Source organism: Carlito syrichta, unplaced genomic scaffold (assembly GCF_000164805.1).
Source record: "Carlito syrichta isolate Samal-C Ts95f unplaced genomic scaffold, Tarsius_syrichta-2.0.1 Scaffold136066, whole genome shotgun sequence".
Taxonomy (NCBI): domain Eukaryota; kingdom Metazoa; phylum Chordata; class Mammalia; order Primates; family Tarsiidae; genus Carlito; species Carlito syrichta.
The window spans coordinates 112,213-137,356 of NW_007080162.1; the positions used below are offsets into that span (position 1 = coordinate 112,213).

The 25,144-nt window shown below is 50.1% G+C and overlaps 1 protein-coding gene across 1 annotated transcript in view; it reads right to left on the reverse strand.

The window, feature by feature from the left end:
• Positions 1 to 13,631: 13,631 nt before the first annotated feature.
• The window catches only part of AJAP1 (adherens junctions associated protein 1), a 71,428-nt gene continuing 59,915 nt past the window's right edge, over positions 13,632 to 25,144 (reverse strand). Inside the window, exons 3-5 of the mRNA XM_008049710.1 lie at positions 24,505 to 24,747; positions 22,491 to 22,622; positions 13,632 to 16,745 (exon numbers count right to left, since the gene is read on the reverse strand). Coding sequence (XP_008047901.1) covers positions 22,550 to 22,622; positions 24,505 to 24,747 — 316 coding nt within the window. The 3' untranslated portion in view covers positions 13,632 to 16,745; positions 22,491 to 22,549. The remainder of the gene's footprint in view (positions 16,746 to 22,490; positions 22,623 to 24,504; positions 24,748 to 25,144) is intronic.

A 25,144-nucleotide genomic window follows, 5' to 3' on the forward strand; every position in this document is an offset into this window, starting at 1 on the left:
TCCTTCCCAGAACTTCCAAGTCCTCAAGGAATGTTGGTTGAAGAAGACTCCTCCCAAGAGGGCTACGTCAGCATCCACTCAGCTGCCACCAACGTCTGTCACTTAGAACAACTATAGGAGTTGGACCATCTTGGTACAAACCTTGCTATGTGACCCTGGGGCAGTTACTTGATCTCTCACATCCTCAGGCTCCTCCTCTGTAAAGCTGGGTGACACCAAGACCTGCTGCACAGCATAGCACAGTGTGAGGAATAGACGGGGCCATGCAAGCGGGGTGCTTGGCGCTAGATCTGGTGTTGAGTATGGCCCAGGCCCTCTTGTGAGGCCACCATGGAGGAGGAGGAAACTCATGACTCCTTGGAAGACTGCAGACTCTTTGGCTTCAAGGCATATGTTCCTCAGTTCCTGCTTTACCTCCAGCAGGCTCCCCCACAGGAGACATTTTTCTTTCTTGGTAAAGCCCAGAGAGGAAGGAGAAAGGGGGATTAAGGCTCCCCCTTCTTGAGCTTTAAAAGGCAGGCCTCACCCAAAGCAGAGAAGGTCACGTCCTGGAGGGAGAGAGGGGAAGGGAAGTGAGAATACAGGGCCCGTGGGAAGTAAGGCGAGGAGGCCCTCAAGCCCCAGGATTTGGGTCTGGATGCGATGGTCCCTGGATGAGCACAGCTTCGCGCCTTCTCACACTCCCACCAAGGGCCCTGCAGCTGCACTCAGCCCCTCCAACTGGTCTGACAGCAGAAGAGGCGCTAGGCTATCCATTGCCATCATGTGTGCATTCAACCCAGTTATGTTGCCGATCAGTATTTGTATCCAAGGAAGTTTAATAGAATCATGGGAACTGGCTTAGAAGAAACCCCTCCCAGCCACCTCTCCAAGCAGCTCTGCACCGAAGCCACCAGGACTTAAAGACCGTGTGAAGCGGGTGGGTAACATTTGGTGCGTGAACGTATCTCGGTCCTGGTCCTTCCGTGAGATGGTGTCATGCAGAGAGTGAATGAGAACTTTCACTCTAGGAGCCACACCCTTGGGTGTTGGTACAACCTTGACTGTACCCATCAGAAAGAGCCCTGGAGAAACAGGACCGAAACATCACCTCTGACTTCCTGTGCAGTGCGAGAGGGGAATTCTGATTTGCAGAGTGGAGTGTCTGCCACCGGGGATTGGACAGAGAGGAAGAGGAAAGAAATGAGGTGACCGACACTGAGGATGGTCCGGGACCCTCCGGGAAGGTCAAGGGTTGAGAGGAGCTGGTGTTTCCTATATTTCCCTAGCCGGCTCACATTGACTGCCCAGTCTTTGGCCACGAGCCCTACCACATACCGACCACAGCAGACACGGCTAACGGATGCCTCTTAACACTTCAGAAGAGGAGCCCTCGGGGTCACTGCCACCCCTCCAAGACCTGCAGGTCTCTCTCCTCTACACAGCCCTCCAGTTTGCCTCAAATGGGGGTTTAAAGATAGAGATAGCAAAGCCAGGCATCGCTTCCTGTCTCCACCCCCCATCCCCCAGCATCAGATCCTCCCAAGTCGGTTTCCTGTGTCATTGATTCCAGAATGAGATGTTCATTTGCTTTTGAAAATAACATTCAGAGCCATTCAAACAAGCCTCTTCGGCTCAGATAAATCACAGAGGATGGAATGGGCGCTCAGGGTTATATTTCATTTAGAGGAGCCTCACTCTCCTGGAAAGCACACGGGCCTCCCGACTGAAATACAGCTCCCTCCTTAATTCCATTCTGCAAGCCCCCTGCCCACTGTCAGTTTGATTTAAGTGGTGATTCAGTCCCAAAGTGAGCAACATCTTTCAGTGGTTCTCATTATTTTCCTGCATAATGTTATCATATATAAGGTCTCAGGCTGAGGGACACTCACTCCCCGTCATGACTCACCCACTCCCACAGGGTCTCAGCTGGCGAGGGTCTGGGTCAAGACGTCAGGTGTCTGCCCCATTCTTGGGGCAATGGTGGCATGGATTCTTTTCTCAAAGGGAGAACAAAGCTCTGCAGATGCCTGCAGACGCTTCAGTATTGTTTTTCCTCCATGTTCCAAGACAATCCAGCACAATGGGGGTCCGTGGCTGACTTGGGAAATCATGAGATAACCCAGGTCTCCGACTGAGCTGCCTTGAAGCACAGCTTTAACGAAAAAGAAGAGAGGGGTCTATCCTTGGATGCTTTCCCAACTTGACCGCCTCCAGTGATGACAAGTTCCAGGAAGCCCACTGGAATCACGGGACCAGTTGTTCGGAAGGGGCTTGTGGTCCCGGAAAGTCTAGCCTCTGTCACAGTCCCTTCGGTGTCATTATCCAAAGCTCATTATCTTGTAGCTTTGCAGCAGCTATCGTTTGCATAGAATTGTTCTCAACGACCACAATCTGGGTGATTATCTATAAAACTATCAGCAGGATCTCTACACATTGGTTCCAGAAAGAACAAGCGAACGGAGCCTACCATTTCCAGCACCGAGGACAGCGCCCGGGGCCTCAGTTTTCTGGACCTGCTTTTGGGCAGGGCTTCAAGCACCCAGCGGCCCACCTAGGGACAGCTAGGGCTCACCCTCTTGCAGTGTCACCTTTGCTTCCTGCTTCAGTGCCTGCAGCCTCACTCTCAGGAACACCTCCCATCTGAAGAATCTCAGCCTCAGAGGCTGGGAATTTTGCCACGTCATTTCTTCCAAGTTCAAGGCTGAAGAGTTAGGGATCGCAGTGAGAGCTTTGAAGAAGAGGGAGCACAAAGAACGGGGTCTGGACAGATGCAGAGGGCTCCTTCTCAGATCCAGACCTTTTCGCCAGACATGAGTTGGGAGAGAGAAGCTGGACAGCGCCCTGGGGCCAGCAGCAAGTAGCTGAGAGCCTCTCCAGCAGCAGTGGCCCGGTCTCCTTCCCTCCAGCCAAGGCAGGGGGGCACTCTCCATGCTGCAGGAAATAGGCGAGAGCTGGATCGGAGGCTTGGAAACTCAGGGAAGAAGTGAGACAGAAATAAGAACTCATAGACGCAAATACAGGGGGGAAAAAAGGAGCGAATCTCTGCTTCTGCAGCTGCTCTCTGGGCAAGGAGTTACGAATCCAGTTTCCCTCCCAGCCCCCCTTTTTCCTGAGTTTTATCCCAGCATATAACCCTAGCAGCTGCTTCACCTTGCCTGGCAACCTAAAGCCAAAACAAAAACACTATTCTGAGGACAGTCACTTTGAGAAAAAACTGCTTCTCCCTTGAAAGCCCGGCTGAGCCTCCACCTAGGAAGCCAGCTGCCTTGGTTCTAAGAGGCCAGGCTGCTGTCTCCTCCCATCCTTTCCCAGAACAGCCATCAGCTTCAATGGAGAGGGGGAGGAGCAATTTGAACCTCCTTTCTGGACACCTGCCCTCCCCGCCAGGCCCTTCATTGTTTTAGGATAGTCACAGAATAAAAACAGTGGGGGAGACTTGAATACTAATGTCGGTGTCTCTGATCCCCAATGTAAGGGTTGAATGGTGCCTGCCTCCCCAAACACTGCCATGTGCATGTGTTGAAGTCCTAAGGCTCAGTATCTCAGAACGTGACCTAATTTGGAAACAGGGTCACTGCAAATGTACTTAGATGAGGTCCTATCGGAGCAAGGTGAGCCTTAATCCTACATGAGCGATGTCCTTATACAAGGGGAAAGTGGGACACAGACACACACACTAGGAAAATGCTCAGTGAAACAGTGATGCTGCCTTGAGCCAAGGGACCACCAGGAGTCACAAGAGAGGACTGGAGCGGACCTCCCGGGAGCCTTCAGTGAAAGCATGGCCCTGCCCACACCTCAGTCTCAGACTTCAAGCCTCCAGAACTGGGAGAAAATAAATGTCTATTGTGCTGAGCCATCCCGTTGATGGTTCTTTGTGATGGCAGCCCTAGAATAGAGACAGGTTAAAAAAATAAGGAGAGCTCACCCTTTGTGTGCCGGGATGGTTCTGCCTCTGGGGGAAGTTTCTGGCTTAGAGAAGTCTTGACAGGCAGCACTGGGAGCCAACCAGTGGCAGATTCGATGTTGCTGAGTAGAAGCATCCAACCTGTCCAGCCTGTTTACACTCACCTTCTGCATAAAGAAGATTAACTTGAACTCCTCCTGGAGCAGTGTTTCTCATGTCAGCACTGCGAACATTGGTGGCCGGGTCACCTCTGTTGTGGGGCTGTCCTGTGCGTTGCACGATGTTTGGCAGTATCCCTGTCAGCGCACCTCCCTTAGCTGTGACAACCAAACATGTCTCCAGGCAGTGCTGACTCTTTCTGGGGAGGGGACTTGGAGGCTACAAGACTATGTCCTGAGAACCATTGTCCTAAAGGACAGTGACCTCACTCTTTCTCAGAACCCATGTTCTTGGTGCTAGAGTGTATATTCATCAATTAAGCACAGGGGAGGCATAAGCTTGAAAGAGTGTCATTACGAGGAACAGCACATGGGCAGTTCAGAGAACACCGGCAGGCTAATAGGACCTAGAATCTTCTGGTGTCTCTCAACTTGGCACCAGCTGGGTTGTTGGTTCCCACTGGATTCTGTAGCAAACCCAATGTGTACCTTGGAATTCTCATCCATCAAATTGGCTTTCTCTTGAGGGAAGGGATGTGGGAGTCCCTGACAGCCCGAAGGCGCATTTTCCTGCCTTCTTAGCCTACATTTGGTGGGGATACTTGCTAAAGAGACATTGTCATCACCCCGGTCCCACCAATGCCCAGCCATCTTCCCTGTGCCCCACAGCCACGCCCGGTGCCATAAGGTTTCTGTTGTGCTTGAATATTTGGAGCCCTGTCTCGGGCGACTCTACCAAATTTGTTCGGTCATATTGGGGTCCCCCTATTTATTGCCATGGTTTCAGTTCAAGAGCTCTATGCACTTGCAAATGGATGCCAGAATCCCCATCTCCCCGTCTCACTGGTGAGAAAACTGAGTTTATTTTAATGGTATCCGGGTTGTTGATTTGTTTAAATCAGCTAAATGACCACAGTGGCATTGTGTTTCTGTTCATTAAAGACAGCTATGTGTCTCATCCATCAATGTGTCTGAGGTCATCATGCCCCCCCACAGACTCAGAGAAGCCTCCCTGGAGAGCCAGCGGGCACTTCAGCCCTCAGCCTCACAAATGGAAGCTCCCAGGATGGGTGTCAGAAAGAAGACAAAGGCACCACGGGACACAAAGAGGTCGGGATGGAAGTGCTTTTGTCACCAGCAGCCTGTGCGCAGGTGCTGGATGGAACACCAGGTAAATTGCTCATCAGTTCTGCAGCAGGCAAGGGGTGGGGGCGGAGAAGGGGCCCATCTGCTCCTCAGAACTAACTGGGGGAAATGCTGCTCCTTCCAGGTTTGTAAAGAAGGCTCTAGGCTTTGCATTCAGGCCCTGACACTCCCATATCTTTGAATGCGTTCTCCTTTGAAGAAAAGATGACTGAGATGGCCATTTCCAGCTCTGCAGACCATTGGCTCTTATGCACAGGTAAGCTCTTGGGTATTGCCTGACACGATGACGTTGGTGCTGACTCTTCCCTCCCCCCATCTATCTGTGGCTGATCCTTGGGCCTCTGCAATGGCTTCACTTAAGAAAGAAGGGCCAGCAACTTAGCAGGAGGATAACCATGTCAAGAAGATGTTTCTGGAGCCCATGAGGCTGTGGTTGCAGCTGGGGTGGGTTAGGTGAGGTGCTGGGTCCACCGTGGCTCCCCCATCCTCACCTAGAAGCCCTTTACGGCCGTGCATGTGTCTTGGTCAGTCCCGTTTGATAATGCATTTGATTTGGTGGTATGCTCAAGTCACTTCAAATATGTGAAAAGGCACCAGAGAGGCTAAGAGGTGGATAGCAGGTATGCAATGCACCTGGGGCTGAGCAGCATGGCTTTGCTAGAACAGAAGGCTGTCCCACTAGTATTGTGTCTTAGGCTGAACTCCAGCTGGCCCAGAGTCAGGAAGACCTCAGTACCTCATGGCCAGCTTCACCTTTACATCCACATCAGGCTGAAAGCCTCTGCCTCCCAGGAGCAGCAAAGGGCAGCACCCCATCAAGGTCTAAGAGCAGGGCTTCTTGGCCTCAGGGCTGGATCATTCTTGGCTGGAGCTGTCCTGTGCCTCTACTCACTCAATGCCAGGAGCACCTCTTTCCTAGCATAACTATGATAAATGTTTCCAGACATTGTGAGACGTGGAAAGGGAATCCCTTCCCCTTGAGAACCACTGGGCTAGTGTCAGAGGCCTTGCTCCAACACCCTGCCCGATCCAAGCCCGTCTGCAAGTGAAGGAGCCTTCTGCTGCGTGCAACGTGTCTCTGGCCTCCAGATCACGGAGGCCTTTCAGAATATTTTGCCTTGTCCCTGGCATGCAATGGAAAGCCCCGGGTTGACATTTTCCCCAGGCTGCCATGCCCTCTGCAGGGCTCTGCAAGACATTCACTGGCCTGGGACTGCCCTTAAAAGAGCTGCGGGCACTTGTGGTCTCAAGTACAGCATGGCAGAACCTGCCTAGGAATCCAGACTCAGTGATAGCCAACTCCAGGCCCAGAGAGCGAGGCCTGGAAGTGTTTTCTCAGTTGCTTAACCAGCCAAAGCATTGATTTGGAAATAACGAAGCTGCCAGAAGGAAATCTGAGATTCTGGACCACAGGCACTGAATCATGAAAGCCCACGTTCTTCGAGGCGGGCTCCGATAGAATATTGTTAAAAATAAATAAACAAACAAATAACATTTAAAAAAAAATGTCCTAATGAGGTCATGGCCTGACTCATGGAAATTCTTTTTTTCTTTTCTTATTTTTTTTCATATTATGTTTTTTTTTAATAGCAACATCAGAGTACTAAATATACACAGGAAAGTTTATATAGGTGTTTCATTTACAATGTTTTCCAAATACATAGCTTTGAAATACAGAAACAACTTAAAAAAATCTGGAATAAAAGTTCATCGGTACGGAAATCACACCCAGCCCCTGGCCCCCACCTCCCACCCCGATATATCGTGTCGTTTCTGTTTATTATTAACATGATTAGGATATGCATTTAAAGGAAAGCACAACATTAAACGACAGTAGGTTAACGCTCTCAAGAAGATGATATGTAACTATGTCTATCGAGACGTCGTGGTATAGGTATGTGGACAACAGGGAAACAGGAAGGGGTTTGCTTTCCTTTTGAAAAATAACAAGTGCTCCATGTAAATGTATAAATAAACAGTGAACAGTTTATTGTATCAGAAAATAATTTAGGAAAAGCAAAGTAAAACCCAGTTTGGGTATACATGAGTAAAAGGGGCAGGATACGGTTCTGAAACATCCAAAGTAAAACCTGTGAAAACACTGGCCATGCAGCCGTTGCCGTCTAATTTCTTGTCCTGTGGTTCACGGTTTGTGAATTCCTAATTCCACAGGTGAGCTGGGGGCAGGGGGGGAGGAGGAGTCAGAGGAGGGGACCGTGGACTCCATCTTTAAACTTAGACGATGAGACATGGTGACTTCAAGTGCTGTTCAAACACACTACGAGGAACAACATGGAAATGAACCCTTCCGTGTCTCCGATCTGTGACTCTCAGATAGAGAAGCCCCATAGGGAAAAGCCAGTCAACAATTTGGATGTTGCTCTGAGTATTCTGTTTGTTCCACACCAACGCCCAGACAGGCCCAGGGGCCAGTGCTTGTGATGTGAAAGCCAGACATCCCCATGGTTGACTGCCTTTGCACCTAATCACAGAGATATCCTCATGATCAATGCCGAGTTTAGGCAAGGACAAGCTAAGCTGGCAAAGATGCATTTGAACGCTAATTGGGCTTCCTCTTTATGAAACACACAGCAGAGCCAGATTTGTCAATGGCACTATCCATGCAGAGATCTCTGCGACTTTTCTCCACATGTTTAGCCTTTCGTGAACAGTTTCCACTTAATTACACAATGATCGAAGGGTTTGGGGCATTTCCTTTCTGTTGGGCTATTGGTGTTTTCTATGTTTTGCAATAAACATTTGTTTCTTTTGAAAAAAAAGTAAAAGACTAAAAAAATATTATGGACACATGGCCTCAAGTTTCCTTTAATGTCTGGTTTAACACCATGTGGGTCTAATTTAATTCACATTCCTGGAGATTCCAGCTATGCCCGTGTGTGGAGCCACCGAACACTGCCATCCTGTCCCATTCATCTCTTAACTTTCCACCTATCAACGATAACTTAAGTAAAGTAACCAGCAGGTCACCAAAGTTCAGGTAAGACGTTTTTGTTGCATTCTCCTGTGTTTTCTTTTCTTTTCTTTTCTTTTTTTTTTTTGAGTTGGAGTCTCACTCTGTTGCCCAGACTGGAGTGCAGCGGCACACCCTGGCCCCCACAGCCTCAACCTGCTGGGCTCTGGCGATCCTTCTGCCTCAGCCTTCCAAGTAGCTGGAACTACAGGCGTGCACTACCACGCCCAGCTAATTTTTCTTTTATTGTAGAGACAGGGTCTTGCCAAGTTGCCCAGGTGGGTCTCGAACCCACAGGTTCAGGCAATCCACTTGCCTCAGTCTCCCAAAGTGCTGGGATTACAGGCTGAGCCACCGAGCCCAGTGTTCTTCTTTCTATTTGAATAATTTCAGCTGGAGGGTGACCCTGTCCTGGGCCCCACCATCTTGTTTCTCCAGGAAAGTAGGAGAATAAATTATCCAAATGGAGCTTCCAGGAGAAGAGGAGATAAACCAAAAACAACAACAAAACCCAACTTTCTAGTTTTTTAAGAAAATCATTATTTGGTACCCCAAACTCGTCACATGCTTCCCCCAAATTTCAATGTTTCATACCAACACGTCATCTGAGGGAGCCAAAACAGCCATGAGTGGTTTCTCCCATCTTCACCCAAGCAGTCTGACGCGTGACAGATTCCGAGACGCTTGCTGAACCTCTGTGTTTCACCTTGGACTGGGGAATTCCTCTTTAAAGATCACAGTTATCATCAGTTGATGGAGAACTAACTTTTCCAGAGCTTTTTACCCTCTGACTTCAGAGGAAACAACCCAAACCCAAGAGGAAACAAACAAAAAAATACAACAAAATATGTCTATAGGTCAAACAAAACATGGCAGTTAAACTCTGGGTGGGTGTGACCAAACTCCCCAGCAGGTGTGCCCTTGGACTTTTCAAAACCAGCTGCCCTTGCCTGTCATCCAAGCCCTTGACAGGGAAAATTGTGCTTGTATGTGGAAGTAACACCGTATCTAAGAGCACCAGGGAGAATCTCCTCCCCATGGCTTTCTGGGGTCAGGTTCGCATTGACTGTTTTGTACACGCAAGAAACAAAACAAACAAACAAAAAAACACCCATGGTGCTTTATAAACCTTAAACTGTAGGCAGTCCCATAGCTTGATATTAGAAGTCCACATAAGAAAAATAATGGCATGGCATTCCCACCCCAGAGTCGAATTCGGCAGCAGAGGAGAGGGTTCCCCTGAAGGCAGCAGCAACTGTGTTCTAGAAAACCTTGTTGAGAGCCACACCGTTGGCTTGATGCTGTTCTCTTCTATCTTCCCCTCCCGTGAGCCCTCCAAAGGTTGGAAATTGGGGTTGGAGTGTCACAGTGGGTTTGAAATTGTCCCTTTGGCTTGGAATGACTGAAGAGTGAAGGATGGGATAGCTCATTAAGAAAGGGGACGGTGATTCAGGAATCGGTATGATAGTATTTGCCCCTGCAGTTCCCAGTCAACTGGTTTGAAACAATCCCACGGGGGGTCCTCAAAGAGCCCTTGTCCTAGATTTTCAGTAACTATAAGTCTTCATGGCACACAATGGCCATGCCAAAAATTAGAACCTAGGACTGCAGAATGTTCTTGCTTTTCCCATGGCCAATGCTATCCCAAGTTTTCCAGAAGCAAGAACTTGCCAAATTTGAAAAGACCAGCATCAACTGACAGACTGCCCTTGTGGGAGCTTTCAATTTCAACTCCAAGAAATTTTATTGCAGGAGTACAGAAATCTGACGCAGATTAACTCCCTTGATCAGCTGGGTGATGTCCACATAAGCATGCAGCTTTGAGGGAGCTGTTATTTAGCATTGAAAATATTTGGATGTTGCATTGCACATGAAGACCTGTGTCTCCAGGGGGTTCTATATTGAGAGAGAGACCACCTGAGACAAAACTAATTAATTTCTATAAAGGAAAATTTCCTACAATTTACTGCTCCCTGCCTCTGCTGCACACAACAAAACAGATGTTATCCTGTGGAATCCAAGATGTTGACAAGAGTTCATCCAGTCCCATGGGAATGTCTTGAGAGCTCTCTTGGCCTGGTATATTAGCCCATTTAATTGATGATTATCTATGGCATACGCATGTTCTGATTCCAACCTCCGCGAGGAGGTATCACATGGCCACTTATACATTCACTGTTCCCTTTCCCCATGACGCCCTACTGGTTTAATAAGCCTGTGTCTCCCAGATGGGCAAGCCCAGCTCAGTTTATATTGTGCCTCTTATAGATGACTCAGATTTATGGGCTCATTGAAAACTACTCTCTTGATTCTATGCACAGTAATTCTTAGAACATTTAGCAGGAAATCCATCAAGAGGAAAAGGCGATGGAGCTACTGGGAGGATTTACTTTATGCTTTTAGCTCCAAAACAGGCATGTCATCACCAAGTTGACCATTCTCTTCAGCTGTCTTCACCACCAGGTATGGACTGTGCAGGCACCACTTCCTTCCAGAACCCAAGACTAGCATCTCCCCTCTGCTCCCAGTCATTCCATGTTCTGGATGCCGCTGCACACACAGCTTTCTTGTTCAGCTGCAGCCTGTGTGTTTAACCTGACATAACCGACATGAAGAAAAACGGAAGGAATGTTTGAGCGCTTCTGCACCTGGCTGACTGTTCTGGGAGACTGCTTCGTGTTTCAGACAGGGAGTAGGAGCCACTCCTCTGACAAAGTGCCACCATGGACCCTTCCACGGAAAGGGAGGCTAAGCAAAGAGGTAAGTCTCCTAACTAGGAGTTGCCTGCTCACAGGGGGGCCCGTGTGAACTCCAGGGATTGGCTACTGCGTGCTTATTAGATGAGACATTTCTAGAATGATTATAAGTCAGAAGAAACTCATTCTTTCTGCTTGTCTGATGGCTGGGTGATTTAAAAGGTGGGGCTTCCCCACCTAAACCTCTAATTTACCCGCTCCTTACACCCAAATGTAAGCTCTAAACCCAGAAATACGACACCGCACATGGCCACGCTCCACATTCTTTGGAAGGAAGGGCTGGCAGCACGTTTCATAATGCCAAACAATCATTTATGGCCCCCTGGAAACCCCACAAAGAATGCTCAGTGCAACTGACACACACACTTCCTGGCTCAGAGTGATTAAGGGAGAGGGAGTTTTAGCTTCATAGCAGGCAGCGTATCACCGTAAAACATAAGTGGGGAAGAATAATCAAAGATCCTCCGATGATGAGTTTGGCTCATTTATGTGGGCTGTGCTTTTTACACTGGAAAACAAACAAACAATCAAAAAACGGTATGGCAGAGCAAATTGACAAACTGCACCAAAGTAACCACCCCAAAATTATATGAATCATGGCGTGTTGTGGAATAACTGCTTACTTAAAGGCAGATGTTGAAGAAGAATGCTGCTAAGTGCATTCAGAGTTGGGGGGCTTCTGGAAGGCAGCTGCCTTCTGCCACCAGAAGGGACAGCACCGCTGTGCCCCAGTGCCCTGCAGGTTGATTCTAGGTCTTTGAGTTCCTTGGCCTCCTTGTGACCTGGCTGGCCTGACAGCCACTTAGCAGGTAGAGATTAACACGAGGAGGGTCCAGTGTTCGGGGGCTGGGGATGGTGCATCATCAGGGGGGTGTCCCTCTTGCTGGCCTTTCTGCTTCCCTTCAGGGCCATCCTTGCTGAAGCCACTGAGGAATTTGATGGAGAACCAGGTAGAGCAGTTTGCAATAACCGGGATGTCTTATCTTTGGCGTTGCACTTAAGTTTTACCTAAGAGATAAGAATAAGGCTCTGTCCAACCCCAGACTGACCCTCCCTCAAGTGATGCTTTCCTGGTAGGCAATGGAGGCAGGAGAAAGAAACACAAACAGCATCCACTTCTCTCTCTCTCTCTCTCTGTCTCTCTCTTCCTCCCCGCCCTTGCTTTCCTCTCTCCCATCACACTGCTCTCTCTGTTGCCTTTCGCCACTGATTACTCTCTCTCATTGAAAATTATTTGGTTTACTTCCACATTAACGATCTCCTCCTTCCATCATAGAATGCAAGCCCCACCAGGACAGGACTCTGGCCTTCCTGCTTCCAGCCCTATTACCAACATGGGAGAAATTCAACATGTATTTGTTGAATACGGAGACAAATGAATGATCTGCTAATTGTAGTGAGCCAGGAAGGGGCGTTTTTCCCCCAGTTGCACTTGTGAGCAGTGCCTTAAAGACACCCACGCTGAAACAAGAAGGGCTCGAGAAATCAGGAGTCTTGGTGTCTCCTCCCACCATGATTTGCGGGATGACTGTGGAGAAACAGACAAGAAAGCCCAGCGGGGCATCGAGATTCAGGGACTCCACCAACTCCCTGATGAAAGGGGGTGACGATGTCAACATATGGACAAAGGAAGGTGTGTACCAGCACTATTTTGAAACCAAAGTGTGGAATGATTCGGCCTGACTTAGGCAAGTCTGTGGACCCAGCCGCACTCCTGATTCCTTCTCTCATCTTCCAAGAGACTGGGGTCAGCTACATACGGTCCTGGACCATCTGGGCAAAGAAGCCAAAGAGGGAGACTGCCTCTCCATGGGAGAGTCCAGAGACTATCCAGGGTGAAAGGGCTGACCTTCTGCTGACCCTCTGCTAGGCTCATCCTGTGATGTGACCTCCAGATTAGAACCACCCCCCAAATCCCTGAAGACCAAGCCCTTGACTCTTCCTGATGTGAAAGTACGACTGTTAGAGAGTACACTATTTTTGAGAGGAAAGAGTGATCTAAGATCGCAAGAGCACAGTAGTAACAGCTGATCTCCTGGTGGTCCAATTCACAGAGCTAGTGGGTTTTATGGATGAGTTCAGGCTCCCAGATTTCAAATGCTCTATGAAGGACTTATGTAAATACCTGGGAGTTGAATGCAGCATGAGAAGTCCACTGAAACTCAAGATGAGGAAGGCTCAGAAGTACTTGAGAGGAAACAAGGCACCCTAAGTGGCCTCTCCTTTCCACGTGCAAGGACAGCACTCCCTAGGAACACTGACAGCCTCCCCAGCACACCCTGGCGAGGCATGACACTTCCACCAGCACGAGAAGGCGAGAGCTGAGAAGGGAGACGCGGCGGCCACACCTGGCTTTGACGTGGACATTGTTGGAATCTGAGCCCCATGGAAAAGGATCAGGAGGCTGCCCTGGGCCTGCCTGGGGAACCTTGCCCTTCATACCTGCGACTTGGAAACAAAAGCGATTGGATTGCACCTATATGTCAACCAGACGCAAGAGCCAGCAAAAGCACAAAGATTAGAAGGGCCTGAGCCTAGCAATGGACTCGACTGTAGACTGTCCCACAAGAAGGAGCAGACAGTGCCCCAAAGCCAAGTTCAGTTGTTCCTAAAGTCCTATGAGTAGGTGATGGCCAGGTGCTAGTGACCAGGGGCTCATGACTGTGGGATTTCAGAGATTTGTTGAAGGGCTACGATGGAAGAAGACAAAATGAGACCTCAATAAACCATGTCAGCCTTCCTTTGAGCTCTCTTCTTGAAGAATAAAAGCTCGAATAAAATGTAAGGACCAGGCATTGGTGGGGAAGGGGGCGTCTTCTAACAGACTCTGAATTCTGCTTAGAGCGTGGCTCCCAAGGACTGCAGAAGGACTGGCCGGGCCAACTCAGCAGACACTGACACACAAGATGTTTGGGCATGGACACATATAGCCTGGATCAGCAAAATCCCAGGCTCTGGTTCCATGGACTTTACTGTGGGTGGGGCCGAACCATGTAGGCTTGTTTACTTGCAAGTGCTATCTCCTCTTACCTAGATGATGTTTCCAGTTGCCAGTCTGGGAAATAGGTAGCCATTTAAAAACTAAAATAACATGTCTTTACTAATCTCCCTCAATCACCAGAAAATAGCAGCCTCCGCCTAAGTGGATTTATTTTGACAGACATCAGTACAGATAGACTTCTGGGTATGGAATGTGCACACGTTTACTTGTCGGATGGTTTTACCTGTGTGGGTCTCACAGCCCTGCCTGGAGCATGTGGCTGTGATGGGGGGAGAGCTTTGGGGAGGGCTTTGTTATTTTAAGTTTGTCGCATCCAGGGTGCAGCCCAGGGTTGAGGAAGGAGGCTGAGTTGGGGTCGGAGATGGCAGGGCAGATACCAGGGGTCTGTCTGGAAGTCCGGCTCCGCAAGGTCAGTGAACGAATGGGGCTCCCCAGCCACCTCCTTCCCAATGGTGCTCACTCTGGAGCTGAGAATGCCAAAGACCAGAACCGCAGCCTCCACTGCCTAACGAATACGAACAGCCCTCACCCTGCAATTACACCAAACTGTGCTTACCCACTTGGAGTCAGGGAGGCCCACCTCCAGCAAGGGAATGATTTGAGGATAATGAGATAGACGAGGCCGGATGATGGACAGACAGGTGTGCGCTGGAGCGCCATGCAGGTGAGTTCCAGGAGCTCGGAGGTGATCAAACGCCAGGGGTGGATGTTTGTGTTGTCTTGCTACGTGCGTGCCAAAGCTTTGGGGGAAAATGACAGAACTAAAAGAGTGACTTTCCTAGTGATTCACCTGCAGCACCATGGATACAAACTTTAGCTCTGCTGTGTCACAAGACACCCTTTTCCCCTCCACCCGTCTGGCTCTACGTTCACACGTCTCAGGAGGTACAAAAGTGACTTTCTCAAGCACGCTTCAAGGTGTTTCAGGGGAAGACTGAGCCCGAGGGAAGAATCAGGTCATTAGCACGGCCAGTAAGTGGGGCAGGGACAGCTGTCTGTCTGAACTCTGACCTTTAACCTTGTCTGCAACATTTCACTCAATTTACTCAAGCAACCCACCCCTGAAATCAGAGCTGCGCACAGGCCATGCACAGGAACCATATTCTTTGGAGACAGGCCACCCACACATGACCTGGACGTCCCCACAGGGAGGAAATGTCCTCTTATGGGGAACAGTGTGGGGTCCTGGGAGCACCCCTTGTTGCCCAAGTCTGGGGCCCCAGGGAGCTGTGTCAGATGGGGCTTGTGAGGGGGCCCTCCGCCACCAAGATGGTGTGTGGAGGGCCTTTTGGTCATGAGGCTCTGGTCTGGGGCCCCTGTTTTCACTGGGAAGTTCTGTGGTAAAATTTTTGATGACAAAACGCAAACATCAGCCAAGGACAGTTGACAAGACAGCGGCATCTTCCCTGAAGTTTCCACCAAGATTCCAAGGCACCCTTGGGCCCAAGACAAAGCAGGCAACCTCTGTCCACTGGAGTGTGGGATAGAAATGCAGTCCACGCTAGCCAGGGACCACCCACAGGGGCGGCCTGCATTGCCAGCACATAGAATGATCATTCTTCATGTTTAGCCACACCAGAGCCCTCATGCATTTCCGAGTTCTGCCCTGATATTACACACACACTTTGTAAGGACATACTCCTTTAATTTTTGGAACTGGAAAATTTCTTTAATTCGGTCTATGCTTGTATGACACAAATATCTGCAAATCTACCACCCACCAAACCTGGTGCGCAGGCCCACTGTAAATAGCCTGCTACGTAAATGTGTGCATGGCTGTAGGTAGCATCTCCAAACAGTTAAATGAAAAAAATCGTATTTATGCATATGTATATGTATATATATATACACAAACATATATATATATATATATATATACACACACACACACACACACATACATATAAAAACCATGGCGCTCTCAGTTCTCTGGCCCAAGGTAACAAATCACACTTGTGAAGTCACTCACCAGACATCTAGCAAACGCAGGCGGTGTCACTCAAGAGCCTTGTCCTCCAGGTGGAGGCTGGGTCCCCGAGGATAAACGGTGATGGGATACCAGGTCACCGGAAAGAGTATGCTCACCTGTGAAACTGCATTTCCAATATATGCGTATATATGCGTGTGTGTGCGCAGTGTGTGTGTGAGGGGAGTGGCCAAAGTAGAAAACACCAGTTTATTTTGTTCATACTAAGCATGTTAAATAAATCAGATTCTGTAACCTATAACACAATTCATTTTTTTTTAAAAAGGAACATTTAAGATCTTCAAAAGTTGCTACAGTACAAAAAAGGTGTGTGTGTGTGTGTGTGTGTGTGTGTGTGTGTGTGTGTGTGTGTGTGTGTGTATTTATATATTTATATATGTATATTGACCAGAAATAGTGACTCTTTCGGAAGAGACTCCCACCCCTGTTTTCTGTAAGATTTCTCCGTGTGATTCGCTGGGCATCGGCGGCTCTGAGGCCGAGCCTCTCGGTCAGTCATGGCACATAATGGTATTATTGGCACAGGTTCAGAATCGTAGAACAGATCCTAGTTTTCGGACGCGTCCTCCTGTCCTTTCTCTTGGTGTCCTTTTCTCTCTGCCTCCAGTTTCTTCTTTCTGTTCTCCAAAGAAAACTCCGGGAGAAGGCGGTCACCCACAGGCATGAGCATTTTTACAAAAATAGATTTGGCCTGGAGCCTTCTGCTCTGGGAGTTTCCCACCGGCAGACAGAAGTGGTAGATTTGGGGACCTTCCCCCTTAGATAGCGTAGTTTTAGGTTTTGTCTTTTTTTGTTTTGTTTTGTTTGTTTTGTTTTTACAGGTTCACCAACGGAATCCTGTGTGGAAAGAAAACAAGAAGAGATTAAATGGCGGTAGGCCACGGCCCGATTCACTGTCTGTGGAGGCTCACAGTCTGGCAGAGCCTCCATACTCAGAGCCCGGTCGTTCTCCCTGTCTGCTTGAGCCACTGAGGTGTCCTCAGAATTCGAAGGGGCCTCCTTAGAGCTGGTCAGCAGGCACTGGACCAGACCCAGGAATCCCAGGAGAACGAACTGGTTGCCTGAGACCTGTGTGAACTAACTCATCTACAGAGGGCTGGGTTTCCTAAGAGGAGACCAGGACCACTGCCTCCACTCACTCATGGGAGGCACTATGGCCCACGCACGCATGTCAGGTGGACTGAATGTGTCCACCCAACGCTCATTCCCTATCCAGCCTCCTCCCTGTGGGAGGTTCCCTGGGACCCACTCCACTCCAGCACTGCAGGGAAAAAGGGAGTCTGTGTTTATCCACTGCTCAGTCGGAGGCTCCCTGAAGCCAGGGCTTGAGTGAGATTAACGGGCTGCATCACAAAAACAACCTCCAGGGTCTCCCCGGAAGTGATCTTGCTGGAGAGAGAAGGTCAGGCCCACCTGTGTGCAGGCCAGGTCAGTCGGCTGCGATGGCCGCCTTCCAGGTCGAGAAGGAGAGGCTCTGACACAGCTGGTCAGCATGGGGACAAACACCACCCACTCTACTCACAGGAGGTACCAGAGAGTGAATATAGGAGTGGCCAGAAGCTGGGAGGGGGTGAGTGTTTGATGGGGGCAGAGTTTTAATACGGGGTGATGAAAAGAGGTGGCAAGGTGGATGGAAGTAACATGGATGCACTCAATGCCAATGAACTGTACATGCAAAAAGGGTTAAGATGGGGCATTTGATAGCATGTGTATTTCAACACAATTAAATATTTTTTAAAAAAGAGATAAAAACTGAGATCACAAAAGACTGGGCTTGGTGACCCCATGCCTGATCCTGGTGGTCTGGGACACCTGCTGTCTCTGTTCTCTCTGATTACTGATTGTCAAGAAAGTCCCACCTTTCTCTCCTGGAGGGTCCAGGTTCGGGCCATAAGTGACAGGGCCATTCGCCTCATTATAAAGGTTTCCTGTGCGAAAGGAGCCCAGAGCTGCTTTCCAATCCTTGACCCTAACCTTAAACAAGCAAATCAGGGCCAGAGAACAGTTCCCGCCCCTTCCGTCCAGCAGCCATGCTCCCAGCGCTCTCCTGCATGGGAGTCTTCCACGCTTCCTACGCTGGCTCTTTGGATGCTTCAGATGGGGTCCCTGCCACCTTTCCTCCCACTCCTTCCTCTTCCTCTCCTTGTTCCAGGTTCCTTGACCTCAAGTTGCGATTCTCAAGCCTCAAATCATTCAGGTTTCAGCTAGAAAGGTGACCTCCCAGGGAGGGCCTACTCGGGCAACCTTGTCTCTTCCTAAATGTGATCTCTGTCCTTAGAGCATCTGTCCTAGTACTTCTCGGGCACAGGCAGTCTGTACAGATTTTTATCTGGGCAGTGTGTGATGCGTCACCTGCTGGCAAGACAGCACCCTGAGCTCGGAGGTCTCCTGCCAAGCTCACCATGGGTTCACTCAGCTTCCAGCTCTATGCCTGGCCTGTAGTGGGAAACTGATACTGGATAAAGCTCAGAGAAGCATCAGGGGCGTGACGCAGGCTGTCCTCAGTCCCTGAGACCAATCCTCTGCAGCCCGAAGCCATCTCCAGGGGACACTTGCAAGTAGACTGGACACTGAGGGGAAAGGCACATCTTGGAGGATCAACCGAGGGGCTGCAGCCCGTGCCCCTGAGCACCAGGCGTCTCCAGCCACATGGGGAGGGGAGTCTCTTCTGAGTCTATCGGCATCCCTCTCAACCCAGTGTCTCAGGATGGAAAAGAGACAGAGAGATGGCTCCAATCCAGTACCCTGGGCGGCCACTTTCAGAGCAGTGCTGGTTCCCTGAAGAATGTGGCAGGGTTCCCTGCAAAGGCAGGCAGTGTCACGACCCCAGAACCTGGAGGAGGGTCCAGAGGCTGTCCACTATCCATTCCAGGCATGCCCCATGTTCTCACCAAAACTCTGCTGCTCAAACTTCAGCTCATGTGGAGAGTGCTTGGGTTTTCTGTCCTAAAGCCTCAGCACATGAGTTTCTCTGCTTGGCACTAATCCAGAGAGGGGCCGAGGAGCCCAGGCCATTTGGGAAAGACGCATGAGGTGGGTCCTGGGATCCCAGCTGGAAAACACCACGGCTGAAGGCAGGCATCCACTCGAGGGGCCCTGGCCACAAAGAGCAGCTGTGTGTATCTTGCAAAATGATCTTCCAGATGGACATCTGGGATAATTCCTGCCCTCTGCTCCCTGGAAGAGATCCTTGGGCTGGCCTGGGCCCACCAGGCTGCAGGCATCACAGCAGGTCACTGGGTTTAAAGAGCAGTGTTTGCTTTGGCAAAACAGTGAGGACAAGCAGAGGCCATCCTGTCCTCCCTGGATACAGTAGCCACTAGTTAATTTCTCCATGACCCAAAATGACTACTTTCTCCCCCTAAGTTTTCCTTGTCTTGTTCTCAGCTTACAGAGGTATGGCTTCCAGAGGGTCCAGATGCTGCTTTGAAAAATATGTTGTCTTGAATAAAAAACTTTGATATCCTCTTAGTGTCTTTTTTTGAAGAACAAACTGGGAAGCCGCAGGTGCATTTCTTGTTTTTTTCATTAGTTATGTCTTTGATGTGTTTTTGAAAATAATGATAATGCGTGATTTATTTCTCACTTGCTTGGGATTCAAGGGCTTTTATGACTTTCCAGGCTCCATTCAGGAGGAAGCGGCCTTTGCAAATGGCAAGAGCTGAACATTAATGGGGTTTCCTGAAGTTCACCTGTTCTGTGAAAAATGGCGGGGAATTAGCCCAAGAGCCGATGCAGGCGAACCTTTGCGAGAACAGGGGAAGGCTGGCTTCATTCTGCCTCTGTCCAGAGCACTCCGGCTCCACCATGGAGGGGGTCTGAGGCAAGAAGGTGCTGGAATCTGCAGTGAAGGCTGAGTCTAGGGGACAGGGTGCACCCCAGAAGCCACTGGCATTGTGGACAACCCACCTTCGGGAAAGCAGACGTGGTCGCAGTTTGGGGCCCAAATGTGCACGTGGTTAGAGTGAGGAAACAACACTGTGACAACTGAGTGCCACCCCTTCATTAAAAATGCATTCAGAAAGGCCCACAGCTAGGCAGGAGATAAATATCTCCGCTGGCTCTTAAACCCTAATTAAATGTTTTAGTATTAATTGCTATTTATTTAAGGGACAATAAGTCCCCTAGTAAATCAGAGAGATCTTTCTGGCTATTCTCTGCTTGATGCTCATGTCCAGGCATTAATTGCAGGAATCTGGGGATGCTTAGAATCCAAATGCTTTCATCCCAGTGAGCGATAGACTGTCTGTCGGGCACGTGGCGACAGAATCTTTAAGCATTCATCAAGGACTAACGAGGCTGGAGCCTGATCGGCATCTACTGAGAAGGAGACCACCGGGGGCGCCTGAGATGAGGCGTGGCTCTATGTCAGCTGACTCGGCGCCTGAGTGTGACTTGTTCTTGGTACATCCTGTTGGCCCTTCTCGATCCTCCAGTACCTACCTCAGAGCCACAGGGGGTGGGTCAGCTCTTTAGGTCAGAGACTTTTCCTCGTGTAAAGAGAGGTGGTCCTGAAACAGCTCCTCAGGCAGAGTTGGGAAGTGGGGGCCACCCGGAGCCCGCAAGGGGGTGCCCATATCCCACTCCCTCGCCTGGGAGTGGCATACAGGGTTGGCCCACCATCAGTGTCTGTGAGAGGCCTTCAGGGCCCATATTGCTGGAAGGGTAGGAGCAGGCTGATCAGAAAAAATGTTTTCTGGAGCCAAGGAGTAAGTAAAAGCGCTTTTCTCCCCAATTTATCTTAGTTTTTTTTTTTAAGTTGGTGCTGTGGGTCTCCCTGATGCAAACCAGGAGTCTCTGAGATCAGGTCTTTGGAGGGTCAAGCAGGCCACAGGCCCAGAGCCAGGTAGCCTGAGGGACATCCCGCCCCAACACTTACACCATGGCTGATGTCAGCCAAGTCATTTAGTCTCCCTGTGCCTTGGTTTCCCCACTTGTAAATGAGATTGCTGGGGGTACTGAACAAGCAGAGTGTGTAGTGAGCTACCACATGCACCGCCACATTAGGACACTGTCCCCTGTGGTGTGACCCTCCAGGGGCTTCTGGAGGAAGGGGGTGGGGGTCTTGGACATGCATGCTGGCATCTCCCTGATCAGTGAGGCACTCTCTCATGCTTTCTTAAAATGGGAACAGAGATGTTGGCGACCACCTGGCCACAGCTCCCGCAAAGGCTCCACCAGACGCGCCGGGGCACCACTGCTAATAAGCAGCTCTCTGTTGCTAGCCTGGCTGGAACGTCAGAGGGGGCTGGTTCTGGGCCTTAATGAGGTGAATCACTTTGGGCAGACAAAGGGACTGGCTTCTGACGGATGCGCTAGCCCGGCGTATCCGCCTGCTGAGCGTCCGGGGACAGCCTGCGCCCTACCTGCCTGGCTAGCACAGCCACTGCAAGCCTTCTGCCGGGCGGCTGGCTTTCCGTTTTGATCTAATTACATTTCTTTGCCAGTTGGCAAAACACGTTGGCTTTGGGATAGGGAGTGAGGCCTGGAGATTCGATTTGGAGCAAACATGCGATTCATTAGCGCCAGGATTAGCAACTGACCGATTCGTTCCCCCTCTGACTGCAGCTGGCTCTGCGGCCCCAGCTAAGTGCGGCAAACGGAGTGGTCCAGACGTCCCCGGCCAGACCCCGGGCCCCACTCTGATGACCACATGGTCCATTCGGTGCCCCATGGACCATGAAGGGGTGCAAAGAGTCAGAGGAAACATGCTCAAATATTGGCATCCTATCCAGGAGCTAGGGCTGCCCATTCACGGACAGGATCTGACGTCATGCGTAGATGGAATGTGTGTGAATGTGCAGAATGAGCTGACTTAGAAAGTTGAGCATCCAAGCAAAAACAAAACTGGGGCCGCCTCTGCAGACCGGGCTTCTGGGATGTACAGAGTGCGCAGAGGTGGGCGGAGTGCTTTTCCCCTCAGCAGCCCGAGTGCGCAGAAGATTCAGCGCTGAAGAAAGCAATTTACCGTTAGCATGAAAGTTAATATCATTGAAAGCAAACCAAATGTTCCTATCCAGCAGAGCGTGGAAAATTCATCCTGTTTTGGTACCGGTTCCCAGCTTCAAATTAGTAGATGTCTCAACTCTTCACTTTCTCTCTTTATCATTTTCTTTCTTATCTCTTATTTTTACATTTCAAAATTGTATTTTAATTCAGCCTTGTGCCCTCCCCCCGGTGTAAAAACATGTGATGGAGGTGTGATTCCTGCCTGCCTAGCTGCTGCCCTAATCTCCTCCTGTTGAAGGAGATGAGAACGCTAATTGTCGCTTGTTTAGAGACGTGACTTTTCCCACCATATAAGCCCCGCTCGTGGTGGCCTTTCTGAGGGATGGAATGGCGCAGACAATCGCAGTCACGCTGCTGAACCAGGGTATGTGAGCGTCCACAACTCTTCTCTGTAAGGACGTTGGGGTGTGTCTAACGAAAGGGACACGGAGACCAACAGCCCCACCCTCCGGGTAATGCCCCTGGAAATCCACCCACCATGTGGAGAAGGGCTTTCAGTTACCCCAGAGTGGAGGGGAGGTGGAAAGAGAGGAAAGGGAAAGAAAGAAGGAATGTCCAGAGAGAGGTACGTACCATGAAGTAGATACATGGCGTCTGCCCTGCCCCCAGGAAGTAAAAAAGACTTCGGCCAGTCAGCAGGAGATTTCAAACCATTTCTCAGACACAAAGGCCACAGGAATAAGATGCCGATCAGAAGAGGAGGGTCTGCAGCAAGTGGAAAAACAGGCTTTTGGGTGCCAGTTCCTCACATACAACAGGCAAGACGGGTCAGGCCTGGGGCGGAACTGGCATTCTGGGAAAGGAAGTGCTCAGCTGGGACCCAGCCTTCAGCAGGAAGAGACACCACCTCTCTACTCACTAATGCGCCCTTCCATGCTGGAGGCTTTGGGGGACACAGACCCGAGGGGTCCAGGCATATGAATGCTTCGATGTGCAGGCCGTAAGGTCACATCCTCTCCAGATTTTAGTTTTTGAATCTGTGGGATAAACCCGGAGCCCAGGGTCTCCAACTCTGAGGGCACAGATCTGACATGCTTTATTGCATATGACAGAAAGGACAGGGACAGGCTCCCAAAATGTCTTCCCTACATCTTATCCCCTTTGTGAATAAGCTAGTATTTCCCAAGGCCAGTGAAACCCAACAGAGCATGTCTTTAGGCCCATCCAGGGAGTTCCAGAGCCAAGAGCGCCAGCTGTGCCAACCCTGCACTTGGATGGGCCCCTCCACACGATTCAGGCACAGAGGGTAGAACGAAACCAAACAAAACCCTCCACAGCCCAACCCTGACCCGCCCACAAGGCAGAGGCACTGGTCAGCCAGGATTCACATCCAAACCAACACACACACGTCCAATGAAATGCTTTCGCCAATACTTTGTGAACTTGGCCTTCTAGAAGGCTGGGATGGCACCCATGAGCTCCCCAATGTCTGAGTGTGAAATCAGAAAGGTTTAGAACAATTCTGAGGCTTCTGTGCTCTGCCATCTTCCCCTGGAAGGGAAGAGAGGGTCTAAGACAGAGAATACCGCAGAGTCTGACATGGGAAGACAAGAGCTTCGGCAAGAAGGTACTGCAGGACCACCTGCTCACTCTTGGCAACAGGACGAAGACATGCTAACTATGGATGCTGCAGCTAGCCTGACGGTTCTCGCTGGCCAGGGCCCTGCCTTCCCCACCCCTGAACAAACCAGCAAACCAAACAGAGGGGCGCATGCAGCTGGCCCTTTCTAAAGGTGACCTGAGTCCATTTGCCTCCACTGTGTTCCAGGGGGAACCCTTGTGGGACACCACGTGCCATGCCCCCCAGTTCAGATCCTACTGCTCATGACAGGCCCTTCAGGGTAGCCTACCCATCTCTTCCTAAGATTTTCAAGTTATTAGCGGTTGTTAAAAATTTACAAACTGATGCATGAAGGTATGCACACTTTTAAAAAACGGCTTATTGATATTTTAGTTTAATTCTGGACAAACCTTCAGAAACTGACTCAAATGTTTCTCAGATATTCCCAGGGAGGGCCGTAAGAGTATGTCTTCTTTGCGGGATCACACATGAATAATAAAAAGAAGAGCATTTAGTAAGAAATTCCTGGCCCAGGAGTCTGGTTGGCATTTGGTATTTTGGTTAAATTTGTGGCTGACATTTTACTGACAGGGGCTCAGGAATGCTGACTCTGGGAGGCACCAGTTGTGATCGGCTGATATTTAGGAGGCTGGTGACTACAAAGCCGGCCTTTGAACTCTGGGGGATGAAGGGTGGGCTTCTGGGATCCAGGGTATGGAAGCAAGAGCCAGAAGGGTGCGCTTCCCTCCACTGCCCAAGTTTGGGGTTCCGGAGAGGCATTCAGCTGTTGTGTTCTCTCAAAGTGGCAAAACCCCTGTGTCATAGTCTACCTCACCCTGCTTCTCTCGTTTTGCCCAATTAGCTGCCTGGGTATGGGTGCAAGGTGTGGCCAAGGCCCTTGAAGTGACCTCAGGGCGACCTGAACAGACCAACAGGCCCACCGAGCTTGAGATTGGCCACACCTGGCTTTGGAGTCCGAGCCACCAACTACTTCCTGGCCTCAGAGCCCTGCTGGCTTGAGCTTACCGGTTGCCATTGAACGTGGACTTGTACTCCCCTGCTGGGTGCAGCGTCTCGTCAGTGTACACAGGCACGGATGCCCTGACGCACTCGTGCGAACACTGCAGGGTCTCGTTATAGGCCGTGAATATGTCCAGGCTGCTAGGCACCCGGGCCGAGGGGAAGTCCGTCAGGTTCTGGCAGCTCTCCTCCTGCTGGTTGGTCTTCCGCTGGTGGCTGTTCCGACGCGTGTTCCCGCTTTGGGCACAGCTAGAAGGGAAAGAGGTTGGAGTCGGGGTGGGCAGAGGCTGGAACCCACAACACGGCTCCAGAGCTTAGAGGGTGGAATTTTCCCTTCCAGGCCTGAGTTGCACATCATTTAATATTAAACGGTAATTTCCAGCCTCTTCAGAAAGATCAACCACAATCAAGCAATCAATTCCCTTTTTTTTTTTTTTACAAATAAAATTTGAATTGTAAATATGACTTTTACAGCAAGGAGGATGACGATGGGGCTATGTGATCCGACAGAGGGGGCCTTGTTTGGCTAAAGAGTGTCAGCCAGACAATGGTGCTGACTCGGTTTCCCCACAAATGTCTCGACGGGATAAAAGCTGCGATGGGTCCTGGCGGCTGAGGGGCCAAGAATGTGCAGAAACTTTTGGTT